The sequence below is a fragment of the Hypanus sabinus genome, chromosome 14 (assembly GCF_030144855.1).
Source record: "Hypanus sabinus isolate sHypSab1 chromosome 14, sHypSab1.hap1, whole genome shotgun sequence".
Classification (NCBI taxonomy): domain Eukaryota; kingdom Metazoa; phylum Chordata; class Chondrichthyes; order Myliobatiformes; family Dasyatidae; genus Hypanus; species Hypanus sabinus.
In genome coordinates this window covers 1,391,039-1,405,191 of record NC_082719.1, presented here as the reverse complement: position 1 = coordinate 1,405,191, position 14,153 = coordinate 1,391,039, and the positions used below count along the sequence as shown (strand labels likewise).

General features: G+C 37.6%; 2 protein-coding genes across 5 annotated transcripts in view; one reads left to right on the top strand and one right to left on the bottom strand.

Annotated features, from left to right (window-relative positions):
• Positions 1–7,351, top strand: part of ptpn13 (protein tyrosine phosphatase non-receptor type 13) — a 303,931-nt gene extending 296,580 nt beyond the window's left edge. For all 4 annotated transcript variants that reach the window (XM_059988683.1, XM_059988682.1, XM_059988681.1 and 1 more), the window contains 2 exons: positions 4,448–4,510; positions 6,873–7,351. In XM_059988683.1, the coding sequence (XP_059844666.1) occupies positions 4,448–4,510; positions 6,873–6,956 (147 nt within the window). In that variant the 3' untranslated portion in view covers positions 6,957–7,351. The remainder of the gene's footprint in view (positions 1–4,447; positions 4,511–6,872) is intronic.
• A 145-nt stretch (positions 7,352–7,496) lies between these two features.
• The window catches only part of LOC132404520 (transmembrane protein 144-like), a 311,590-nt gene continuing 304,933 nt past the window's right edge, over positions 7,497–14,153 (bottom strand). The window contains exon 12 of the mRNA XM_059988685.1: positions 7,497–12,320. Within this exon, the coding sequence (XP_059844668.1) occupies positions 12,225–12,320 (96 nt within the window). The 3' untranslated portion in view covers positions 7,497–12,224. The remainder of the gene's footprint in view (positions 12,321–14,153) is intronic.

The window sequence follows — 14,153 nt, the reverse complement described above, 5'->3', positions numbered from 1 at the left end:
TGATCTGGATGATAATGTGATTAACTGGATCTGCAAATTTGCAGGTGATAAAAAGGATTGGGGATGTAATGGACAGTGAGGAAGGCTATCAGAGCTTGCAGAGGGATCTGCATCAACATGAAAAATGGCAGCTGGAGTTTAATGCAGACAATTGAGGTTTTGCACTTCTGTAGGACCAATCAGGGTAAATCTTACACAGCGAACAGTAGTGCACTTAGGAGTGTGTTAGAGCAAATGGATCTGGGAGTATAGATATGCAATTCAATGCCAAGTGTATATAGGGTTTTACAGAAAGCTTTCAGCACATTCACCTTCATAAATCAATGTATTGAGTACAGAGATGGGACTTTGAAGTTGTATAAAATGTTGGTGAGGCTTAATTTGGAGTAGTGCAGTTTTCATTACCTACTTACAGGAAAGGTGTAAACGTGGTTGAAAGACTGCAGAGAAAATCTACAAGGATGTTGCTGGGTCTGAAGGACCTGAGTTATAAGGAAAGTTTGAATAGGTTAGCACTGTATTCCTTAGAACATAGAAGATTGAGAGGAAAATTGATAGAGGTATACAAAATTATGAGGCATATAGATAGGATAAATTCCAGCAGGCTATTTCCACTGAGGTTAGGGGGGGTGGGGGTCAGAGGTTCATGGAATAAAGATGAAAGGTGAGAACTTTAAGGGGAACATGAGGGAATCTTCTTCACTCAGACAGCCATGAAAGTGCAGAATGAGCTGCCAGCACAAGTGCTGCATGCAAGCTCAATTTCAACATTTAAGAGAAGTTTGGATAGGTGCATGAATAGCAGGGGTATGGAGGGCTATGGTCCCAGTGCAGGTTGATGGGACTAGACAGTTTAAATGGTTCAGCACAGAGTAGATGGGCTGAATAGTCTGTTGCTGTGCTGTACTTTTCTATCGCTACCCTAGCATACTGGATTCCAGCATCTGCAGGCTCTTGTGTTTCCACATAGCACTTCCATTTATCATTTCTCACCTCTGTCTTGATGTTCTCCCTTCATTCTCACTGCTTGGGTCCCACCTGCCCTCTATTTTTCTCACCCAACCTGTTCTTAACTGTCATTCACCAACATTTCTCCAGCCTTGCCCCTCCCAGTTCCCACCTGAATCCATCCATCCTCCTCACCTCATTTCACCTGTCACCTGCCAGCTCCTGCCTCACTCCTCCCCCTTGCGCACTATACTGGCTGTCTCTCTTGTTTACTCTCAGGCCAGGTGTAAGGTCTTAATCCAAGATGTTAATCATCCCTCTGCCTCCACATGCAGTGCCTGACCTACCAGCAGTTTTGTTTTTTAGCATTTCCACATCAAGTTAACTGTTAACTTAGTAGGATTTAGGGCTGTTGAGCTTAAATGTTGTGCAATAAAGTTGTTGTCCATATATTAAAAGAACAAGTTTTATGGGGGGAGGTGAGCCTATTAGAAATTCAGTTCTCATCAGCAAGCTGGTGTACTGCAGGGATTACATCTGTTCTAACATACAAAGAGTAAGGATTTTATTTAGATCTTTAGCCTGTCCCAGATTCACTGAGATAATGGCTGATTTGTCGCTTACATGATACTGTCCTGCATTCTTTAATACCTTTATCTAGTAAAAATCTCATCTGTTAGATTGGATTTTACAATTGGCTTGGAATCCATTAACATTATGGATGAATGACAAATTTATCTCCACAACAAAAATGTGCAAAGTACAAGGCTAGTTTATAATTTAGCACATGACCAGCTGTCAGTTTTGTCCTGTTACTGTGGTTTCTATTTGGTTCTGAATCAAACCTTGCATCAGTTTGCTGAATCTTCCCTCAGCATTTGTTAGTCTGCTGTTTTTCTGCAATGTGGTAGTTATTATGTTCTACCATAATGTACTGATGTGATGAAATTAACTTTATGGATGGAATGCAAAACAACTTATTTCTCTGTACCTATGTACTTGTATCAATAATAAACTAATTTGACAAATTTACCAATTTAATTTGATTGTACTATAGGAAGACGGTGTATTACTTCTAGGAGAATGCTACCCAAATAATTAATTTACTCTGCTAATCATGCCCTTAGTTTCTACAGGGACATTTTCATCTGTTAACTCACTACCTGCTGAGAAATATTAAGACCAAGTTTCGAAAACCCACACTTTAAAATCCTTATTGTTTTTTCAGATCCCTTCCTGGCTACAATCCTTTTGCTTGTTCAGCTTCCTCCATACCCACTTTCTTCTGAGTACGTGCATATTTTTTAAAGCTTCATTGGTGGTCGCCTTTCAATAATAGAGCATAAACTCCAGGGCATCCTCTGTAACTTATGCCCTGGTCCCTTACCCTTTGCTAATAATTTACAGTGTTTTAAGTCCCACTTCTTCTACCAAGCTGTTATTGCTTACTGAAATACCTCTTATAAATTGAACTTAAATTATTATAGAAGATACAGAGCAATTTCTATATTTCACGTTATCAAATAGATTGGACTTCTTCAAGTTATCTGCAAGGGACAGGTGTACAGACTTCTCACAAATAACACATTTTAAATATAACTAAGGCTCTCTCTTTTATATTTGATATGCTGCTCAAATATTTATAAGTATGTTGAATAATCTAAAAATATTATTAAACTAAAACATTAAATGCCACAAGCCATTTCAGTTGAATGTATTCAAACTAGCAAACAAAGAAAGATTTCCAAATCACCGTATGCAATTGTGTTAACAAAGACTGCTCCCTATTAGGATAGTGAATAGCAGGCAGCCATTCCAGACAAGTGGACTGGAAATTGATCATGAGTTGTGTGGTTATCTGAGTGTGTATTAGATGTATCTTAAAAATCTCGAGTTGTGCCTGGGTTTGACTTGTATCATGAGTGTGCAGATCCATATATAGCAGATTTGCAGGTAATGGGGATTAATTGTAATTACAGAAGTGAATTAAAAAGGTGCATGTTATTTTGCCAAGCGGAGCTGACTGCCCAAATGCACTTTTTCTATAAACCACAGTCTTGCACTTACTAAAGGCAGATGTAGAAAGAAAAGCATGCTGGGGAAAAAACCTCCTGGACCAAACCAATCAAAATTAGAAGTAACTTTATTATCAAAGTGCATATATGTCACCCACATGCAACTCTGAGATTCAATTTCTTGTGGCATACCCAATAAATTCAATACCCATGATGGAATCAATGAACAACGGCACCAACTGGGCGTACAAACAGTGTGCAAAAGACAAGAAACTAAGCAAATACAAAAAGAAAAATTAATAATAGAGATAAGCAATAGATATCAAGAGCATAAGATGAAGAATCACTATAATTACTGTTATGAATGTACCACAGCTCTGAGGGGCCGAAGGAGCGGGAGCAGCCCCCTCCTTCCGGAGAATCGCAAGAGCACTATTAATTCGGGTCTCGGAAGTGAGAGACAATGCAATGGTTTTGGCCATTGTTCTTAGAGGCACCTGTGCGACGTGCATGTCCCTGCTACGTGACAGCTACCATGGATATGGACACCCTCGGGCAATGTGGGGGTGGGGATTGCATCACCCTACTTTGATGGACCTCTACAACTCTGCAAGTCAAGATAAAAGGGGACTGCAGGAGGCAGTACCCCAGCAACGCTCCAGAAGGACACCCTTGCTCAGTGCTCCCATGGCTGGAAGCCACTCAATGCCACGTGCGCTCCTAACTCCTTTGCCTGGGGAGCGGGTGGCTGATAATACCGAGAAGGACTTCAAACTAACAACGGGGAAACAACGTTCCCCTGATTTTACGGAGTGGCTTCATAAAGACCCGGGCAAGTTTTTTTTCGTTTTTCACCGATCCCTCTAAAACACGGGAAACCCAGCGATTCCCGGAAAGACTTCTGAGTGACTTTTATATTTCCAACGGACAAAAATATTATCCCCTAGACAACAGCCGAGATTACTTCTTAATGATGATTATTACTATACCTGCGCTTTAGATTGAGTATTGGTGACGTGCATTATCTGAATGTTCGTATTAACCTTACTTTTGTGCCCCTTTATAAATAAAAAGTTTGAAAATAGTGACATCAGACTTCAACGGACCTCTCTATCTTTGCTGGTAAGTTATCCAGTTACGGGATACGTAACATTACAAAAACATTGATATAATTTGCTTCTTCACATCAGCTCTCTAACCATGGTTGCTGAAGGACAACAAGAAGTTGTCACCAGCCACAGAGCATAGTAACAGATTCAGAGATATAAGAACTTTGAAACCTCACTTAATTGCAAAGCTGTGAATCTCAGGTAGGAAGCACAGCTCTGGAAATAGTGGAAGGTATCTGTCATACCTCAGAGTTGTAAAAGTTTGATAAAACCCATGCATTTTGGATATGTTCTGAAATCTTTACAAGGCCCATGTTGCAACTGTTCTATTTGAAGTGTTCAGATTTTCTAACTTCTCTTTTTGTTTGAAAACAGTTTGATATTTCCCATATTGTTAAGTCCATGAGAAGCCAACGACAGGGGATGATCCAGACTGAGGTGAGTTTTGGGAAGTATAGCTGTATGAAACTGCCCCATTGTTGAGTTGGTGAGTTGTTTCAGAATGTACATCTGGTATTCCTTAACCTATGGAGGGTTTATATTGTGAAGGAATATTGCATCAAACTAAAACTTATAAATCGATTAAGAATTCCTATTGGTTTCAATCTAATTTCTTTTTTTTACATTTCAAAGCTGCAGTCAGTCAAGGATACCTAAGCACTTAAAAATACATTAGTGTAATTGAAAGAATAAAGTATTGACATTTAAGAAGATGTGATTAAACTGTTCATAATATGCCCTTTCACAAATTCACCAGGAAACTTTCAAGCTCCTTACACTCAAGCCAACCCACTCTAATTAGACCCTGCACATTACCTTTACATTTCCCTCTCTTCCCTTTCCCTGTTTTGTGTTCTGCCTCTCTCCTGCTACCCACATCAATATTCTGTCCTGTGACATGTCGCATTTCCCCCTCTGCCCTGCTTGCCCAGCCACTCTCTTAACTTGCTTCCTCACCACCAGCTCTTGCACATCCCTCTTCTCATTCTCCTACCATTCCCCATTCCCTCTTCACTACTTGCATGCCGTTGGGCCGCTAAGTTGTGTGGAAGGCATTCAGTGTTGACACAGCTGAGGAAATATCATCCTCTGCTCAGTAGGCTTTCTGTTGTCTAAATCAAGGGCACACGTTCTTATGTATTTAGTGAAAACCCATTATCTGGAGTCTATAAATCAAAGGTTACAAATAGCTATTACTTTGTGAATCGGTGAGATCTCTTGAATGTTCAACTTCACTGCAAATTTTCAGGAAGTGTTGCAGCAAAATTGTGCAATGAAATTTTAATGCACTGCATTTGTGCCATATTATCTATTTTATGAAATAAAAATGAATAAAACATGAAGTTTCAATTTTGTAGCACAAGTTCACACACAAGTATAGAAGGAGACCAGGAACTATGCACTGTTGGGAGGTGAAGCCTTTGGAGAAAGGATATTAGTTCATTGGGATAAGTGAGACATGAAGGAAAATTCCACCTGGATTCAAATTCATGCAAAAAGAACAGCATTTTTTTTTAGGTCATGGCTGTGTCTTCTGTTAAGTCACTACTTTTCAGTAACCTGAGTATTGTCAATGGAGCTAAAACTTCAGTTTCTTTACTAATTTTATAGTTATAAAATCTCGTAGCTACTATTATGACATATTGGCATCAAATCCATTCACTTTCTTTTATTTTGCGAGTCTACCTTCGTGTTTACTTAAAGTTTGGTGAGCACATTTCATGTGGTACCGCATTGACTTTTGCAAGTCACGTATTTATACATATAACCAGTGATGAATGATTAAATTTATTTATTTATTAAATTTTAGAAAATTGCAAAGAATAAATGTGATGATAAATAGTGAGAAAAATAATATTAACCCTCCCCCCTCCTCTTAACCTTTATCTAAAGAAAGGAAAAAAAAAGAGAAAGAATGCCTGGATATCGGAAGATCCCCACATGCTCCATGGAGTTCAAAATAATTTTAATTTTTTTTTACTTTCCCCAATTACTTTATAATTTTATCTTCAAAGGACCTATGTATTTAATCCTATCTTTTGTAGGTATGGGAGCCAAATTTTCAAAAATATATCATATTCATTTAGATTATATGTAATTTTTTCAAGTGGAATACAACTATGTATTTCATTATTCCAACGATCCATAGTTAAATATAAATCAGATTTCCAAGTAACTGCGATAATTTTTTTGGCTACTGCCAGTGCAATTTTTATAAATTTTTTCTGATACTTATTCAACTTAAGTTTTGGTATTGTCCCTTCATTGTCTCCTAATAAAAATAATACTGGACTATGTGGGAGTTGTACTCCAGTAATTTGTTCCAAAAAAAGTCTTAGATTTATCCAAAAAGGTTGAATTTTAAAACAAGACCAAGTAGAATGTAAAAAAGTACCAATTTCTTGATTACATCGAAAACATTGGTCAGACATTTGAATTTATTTGAATTTAATCTGTTTATTTTCTGTGGTGTTATATATAATTGATGTAAAAAATTATATTGTATTAATCTAAGTCGAACATTTATTGTATTTCTCATACTATCAGAACATAATCTTGACCAGTTTTTTCCATCAGTTTTAACATTCAAATCAAATTCCCATTTTGCCTTGATGTATGAATTCCTGATTTAATTGTCTGTTTTTGAATCAAATTATACATACAAGATGTAAATTTTTTAATTTTTCCTTTCACTTTCTGTGTAATTGTGATGATAGGTAGAATATAACAAGTATACTGAATAATTTTCCCTTCAATAAAGTGCAACTTCATTAAAGTCTTTATCTTTTGCGATATATAGGCTCAGTACCTATTCTGCTATCAAGTCATTCTACATATTCTCACTCAACTTCAACAGAAGGAGAAAGAAATGGCAAAGATATGATAAACAATTCTTTCCTACAGGAACAGAAGTACTCTTGACAGCAAAATACCTGCCTTATTCTAGAACCTCATTTTTTAATTAATTATTTTAACCACAAGACATTGTGAATATTTCAAGGAACAACTTTCAGGAAAAAAATTGTCAAAAGCTGAATATTTTGTACTTACTAGGATCTGCCATACAGTAGATTATAATGTAAACTTACTAAATTGATTTGTTTTATGCAAATATTAAACTGTTTATATTTAAGAATTGATAACAATGATTTTAAGCACATGCATAAGTAATTTTAATCCCTTGTTTACATCTGTCAAAATATTGTGAGGTATTTGTTTTAAAAAAAACAATGCATTTTATATTTTATTGTACAGATAATAAAGACAGTATTGATTTTATATCTTTCATGGATTTACTTACATTGGAAGTTAGAGATTTCTGTATAAAACAATTTTCAAATTGCTTTCCATTTATGGTGTTTTTGTACATAGTTACATTTAACATCTATCTGGATATAATTAAACATATTATAAACTAGATGACCAAAAATTGAAAATAAAAAGTGAAAATGCTTCAGCATCTTGTTGTATAGTTACAGTTAATTCTGTAATTCAATTAGACATGCTGGAAAAGCATCTGAAAGGTTTATTATTCCCCTACAATAATCATGCATGAAGCATAACTGCCCGAGTGATTGCTTCTTTTAAAATAGGTCATGGTTGCTTGTGTTCATAACATTGTGGTCAAATTCAAATGCTGCTCTTTCTGGGAACTATTAAGTCCGATATATCTTTGGAAGTAGACCCAACTTTCACTACAAAGCTACTAGAAATAAAAGGTGGCATTAACCCTTCATTTCAAAAAAGGCATCCAGGATCTGTCTCTTTAAGCAATATTGCAGGGCAGCAAAATGACTTCCATATTGCTGGACTTGACAAAGGCAAGAGAGAAGTTAGAGGACAGAAGAATGCAATCCTAATATGATAGTGCAATGCTTTCAGTTACTGGTGCTGCGTATCTTAATTTTCAAGATGAAGTGGTGTTATAAAATCAGGATATGGTGGGGAAATCTAATATGAAAAAAGAAAATTAAGGCCCAAAGTTATGTAACATTTTTTCTTCAATATTCAGAATAGACTTTCTTCACTGACGCTTTCTAAAATCCCAGGTCGTGCTTCTAGTGAAGGAAGATTAGCTTTATCTGTCACAGCAAATCAGCAAGGATTGTGTTAGGCAGCCCACAAATGTCACCATGCTTCCAGTCCCTGTAACTCACCAACCGTATCTGTACACCACCTTTGGAATGATGGAGGAACCCAGAGGAAATCCGCACTGTCATGGGGAGAACTTACTAACTTCTTAAAGACAGCAGTGAAAATGGAACCCAGAGTTTACAGCTCATGCTGTAAAGTATTGCACTAACTGCTATTCTACCAAACCATCCTGATTGCATGGCTTGGCAGAAATTGCCAACTGTAAAACCTGGAATGTTTTTGTGCGTTATTCTTTTTCCTAGTGAGAATGGTAATTTAAAGTTTAAAATAAATATTGATATCAAAACTTGAAACTTCAATCAAACCAAGCCTGTCACAGATGCTGCAGAATCTTTTCTCCTTGCCATTTCCAAAGTAATCTGTTAAATTATGGTTCCTTCACTTTGGCCCATGTTATACTCCTCTTTGGCCTTTATCTGAGTCCCATCACATTATCTCTCAAAGAATCTCTTATAAATTTTCAAAAACACATTCATGTTTGCTCCATTGTTTGTAATAATTTCTGCTTTCATTCAGTGGACTGGACTATATTCAAGGATTCTTTGAGTCTGAAGGTCACTGACTTCGTTAAAACGTTTGTGGATCAGTGTGTGTCTATAACAACATACTGCACATTCCCAAATCAAAAGCTGTGGATGAACTGGGAGGTTCATAGTCTGCTGAGGGCTAGATCTGTGGCAGGTATGGACTATGGAGGAAGTCCAGCTACAACTTGTAAAGGGCTATCTCAAGAGCAAATGAACAATTCTGTTGAGGTTGGAGATGGGCAGACAACTCTGAAAGAGCTGGCAGGCTATTACTTGCTACAAAATGAAACCTAACATCGTAAATAGCAGTGATGCTTCACTCCCAGGTCAGGTCCATGACTTCTATGCTCGCATTGAATGAGAGAATAAAACTACAGCTATGAGGATTCCGGCAGCACCCAGTTACCTTGTCATCTTTGCCTCCTTCAAGAGGGTGAACCTTCCCAAGGCAACAGGCCCCAGTGGGGTAAATGGTAGGGTTCTGAGAACCTGTGCTAACCAACCAGCAGGAGTGTTCAAAGGCATTTTCAATCTCTAGTTGCTACAGTCGGAAGATCTGCTTCAAAAGGGCAACAATCGTACCAGGACCCAAGAAGAAGCAGAGTACTATTGTCCAGTAGCACTCACATCTATGTTAAGTGAAGTGCTTTGAGAGGTTAGTTATGACTAGAATTAACTCCTGACTCAGTGAGGATCTGGACCCACTGCAATTTGCCTATCTCCACAATAGGTCTACAGTGGATGTGATCTCATTGGCTCTTCATGTGGCCTTGGATACCTGGCCAAGACTAATACTTATGCCAGAATTCTAGTTATTGACTGCAGCTCAGCGTTTAACACCATTGGTTCTACAATTATAATGAAAAACTCCAAAACTTGGGCATTTGTAGCTCCCTCTGCAACTGGATCCTCAATTTCCTCACCGGAAGACCACAAACTGGGTGGATTATAAATAACATCTTCATCACTGATAATCAACAAGGATATGTGCTTAACCCACTTCTGTATTTATTCTATCTGCACCCATGACTGTGTGGCTAGGCACAGCTCAAATGTCATCTATTAATTTGCTGAAGACACAATTTCAGATGCTGTCAGATGCCCCCTTTGGAGTACAGGAGCCAGATATACCAGCTGGTTGAGTGATGTCGCAGCAACAACCTTGCACTCAATGTTAGTAAGCCCACAGAACTGATTGTGGTTTTCAGAAAGGGTAAGTCAAGGGAACACAAACCAATCCTCATTGAAAATCAGAACTGGAGAGGGAGCAATTTCAAGTTCCTGGGTGATGATATCTCTGACCTAACCTGGGCACAACATATTGATGTAGCTATAGAGAAGGCAAGACAGCAGCTACATCTCATAAGTAGTCTGAGGAGATTTGGCTTGTCAACTAAAACACTCAAAAGCTTATACAAATGTACCACGGAGAGCATTCTGACTGGCTGCATCACTGTCTGGTATGGGGGTTTAGGGTGGGATGGGATGGGCTGCTACATGGGAAGTATTTTTAGCAGCAGAAAGTAGTGAACTCAGTCTGCTTCATCATGGGCACTACCCTCTGTAGCATCTAAGACATCTTCAAGGAATGATACCTCATGCCTCAGAAAGGTGACATCCACCACTAAGGACCTTGATTACCTAGGACATGCCCTCTCATTGCTACCATCAGAATGTAAGTACAGGGGCCTGAAGGCGCACACTCAACAATTCAGGAATAGCTTTTCACTTCTGCCATCTGATTTCTTATAATTTAACTATTTTACTATATATATCTATGATTTTAAATTTATTGTAATTCACTTTTTGTTATGTATTGCATTGTACTGCTGCAGTAGTAACAAATTTCATGATATATGCTGCTGATATTAAATCTGATTCTGATTTTAATTTCTGAGATTAAACTAGGACCCACACTGGTGACCTTTGTAAAAAGAATGAGCATTACTCCGAAGTACTTCAAGTTCAAACTAAGTTATCTGTACTTTAACTCGTGAGTAGTGGATTGATACCAGTAAACATGTATACTGATCTGCATTAGACTTCCTCCCCATGCTTGGGCTTCTGACAGATTTTTAATTGTGACTAAATATGACTTGGCCTCAATGGGGGAGATTTTTTTTTCCATTTGTGCTGGGATCTTAGGTGTTAAGTACCAACACAGAGAAAAACATATTCTATTGACAGCATTAATAAATTTACACATGCTCAAATTAGACTGGAAAACAAAGGTTCAAAGATTTACTTACATTGCAATTTCTACATAACAGTTAATCTTATGCGTTTACCATAGCATTAATCCTATGCCAATGATTTTCCTAGGGTGCTGCACTTTACAATATAAAATAATTATCCAATTAAAATCTTTCCCCATTGAAGCTTTAGAAGTTGAAGACTATCACTTCTGATCAAATAATTTTTTTCTGTACCTTTGTTAATGCCATTCCCTCTCGATTTGCAATTTTCAAAGCATCTACTTATCTCTAATGCTGTTATCATTACATTACTTTCACCTATTTACTTGCATTGTCCTGTACTAAACAAAGCTGTTGATTGTCCTCATAATACATCTCTTGCATAATGACATTAAAGCAACAAAGTCTAATGCTGTAGACATAATGTGTGTTTAGTCCAACCTTGAGGAGGTCCTACTTTTCATCAATATTTGATCTATTCTTGATTGAGTGCTCAATATTTCTAACATCAAAGTGAAAGCTTATTATAAAGTATTTGATTATTTTTCATATTTGTACTCTACTTCAAAGTAGGTTACCAGTTTGATCTCATTGCTCATTGTGACTGGATTTTTTCTGCAGATCCAGGATATCTTTAAGCATAAGGTATTTGCCTATTGATTGAAATCCCTGAATAGCAATTCTCTTTAACCATAATAAAATTATATTCTCTGTCCCATATTTAACTGACTTTTAACTATTAATGCTTTCTATACAAATTGATTCCTCCTTGCTTACTCATGTGCAGAGACAAAAAAATGAAATTAATTGATGAAGTTGAGATTTATTCTAATTGGACCAAAACAGATGGGGGGGGGAGGGGGTGGAGAACACTGCACTTGGATTTCATTTGTGATTCTAGTAGAGAGTGAGCTACTTCCTGTCCTCTTTAATGTTTTGTGGATACCAAATCACCCTCTTAAGTTACTGACAAAACATTTCATATGGTATATTTTTAATTTAGAGCAATGCTGAATGACAGTCAGAATCCAGACAATGATTTTTCACATTATGACACAAATACTACCAAGGCGCTCCTGTCTATCCTGTACACTTTATGTAATTGAGTCAATGCTTCAAAATCATGAGTTTCTGTTTCCTGATGTTTTATCTTAAATTAGCAGCATGATATACTATACACAGGCATGCAATTAGATAATTATTATTTATTTTATCAGGTTTCATTTGCTTCTGAGAAATGGTGAACTCCGTAACTCAGTTGTTCCACAATCTAGGTCAAACAATTCCCTCCACTTTCGACAAGCCTATGAGTATGGTTCCAGTAAGAGCAGTGGCTAGCACAACACCAAGTATTATGAAATTCCTTGAGCCCTGGAGACATTTAAGAAAAACAAAAAAACATAGTTACCTTTGGATGAACTTTTTATTAAATCAGTAAATGTCTAACAAGTGGTGAGTAAATATTGCATGGATGTAGGTTCTTCAGCCGAACTCATCTATACAGACCAAACTAGACCAATTTGGTGTGTATTCCTGTAAGCCATTCCTATCTATGAACCTGTCCAAATGCCTTTTAAATGTTGTAGTGGTATCTGTCACTGCTACTTCCTCTGGCAGTTCATTCCATATACATACCACCCTTCGTGTGGAAAAACTTGCATCCTTGGGTCCCCTTTTAAAATGCCCCCTCTCACCTTAAACATATGCCCTCTAGTTTTAGACCTGCCCATAAAAAGACTCTAGCCACCCACCTTACCGTTGCCCATTATGATTTGATAAACCTCCATGGTCACCCTTTTCTTCCAGGAAAAACAATTCAACCCTGTCCAATCTCTCCTCATAACAAAACTCTTCCAGTACCAGCAACATCCTTGTGAAGCTTTTCTGCACCCTTTCTAACTTAATCAAAGTACAGCAGCTAGAACTGCACAAATATTCTAGATGCACTCTCGCAGCAGAAATATGAAGTCCCAGCTCCTAGAACCAATGCCCATTCCAACGAAAGAAAACATACATTGTGCTTTCTTCACCACAGTTCTGTGAATCTTTCTCACTGCTCTCCCTCTGTGATCTCTGCTATCTTCCAACTCTCCCACCATGTACTCACCCAAACCCACCACCACAGCCACGTAACCTTCCAAGGAGCATATCCACACTCTTACTTCATCCCTTCCCCTCTCCCAGTTTCACCTTTCACCTGCCACCTTGTCCTTCTTCCTCCCCTCCCCCCAGCTTCTTGCACTAACTTATTATTTTTTTCCCGGTCCTGATGAAGGGTCTTGGCCTGAAACATTGACTGTTTACTCTTTTCCATAGAGGCTGCCTGGCCTGCTGAATCCCTCCAGCATTTTGTGTGACTATTCTAAATGAATAGTTGATTTTTTTAAATTAGTGCCAATTTTGCTGAGGTTATTAGGTGGAAAAGCATACAATTCACATAGAAGTTTAACTGCTCCAACCAAACCAGCTGAAATGACCATTGCTAATATCATGTAAGTAAAACAGGAGCATTTAGAACCAAAACCATTGTTGTTTGCAGAATGTTTTCGGTATCAAAAATGGAACCAAAAGGCAGGGAGGTTTATTTCAGCTTACATAGCTGAATTGAAGAAATTGCTTGAGCATTTCCATTTCAGCGATGGCCTTAATGATGCACTGAAAGATGGTTTAGTTTGTGGAATCTTCTAAGAAAGTATTCAAAACTGCCTCCTAATTGAAGTGCAACTCACATTGAAAAGACCAGTTGTAATTGCTATATCAATGGAAACAGTAGTCAGACATTGTCAGGAATAGAAATGAGCATGAACAAATATGACATCTAATCAGAAAATTGCCTGGCTGAGCAAACTGTTACCACTGTGGCAGGGGCTGACATACACCAGACAGATGCAGATTTAAAGGTGAAACTTGCAGAAAATGCAACCAATTAGGACACATACAAATAGTAAACTGGGCAAACAAAAATAAATGGACTGCAATGGGAAGAGAAACAGATAAAAAGTCAAGTCACAGTTTCAAAAAGGGCACTAATCTGCATGTTGAAAAATCTGATAATGATGAGAGTGACAGAGGACTGCGTAGCCTTAAGATTTACAGTGTGAAAACTGACAATAGAAAAGCCATATGGCTCACAACAGAAGTGAACGGCAAATTCATTAAAATTGAACTGGACAGCTGCTTCAATCATTCCACAAAGTGAGTCTG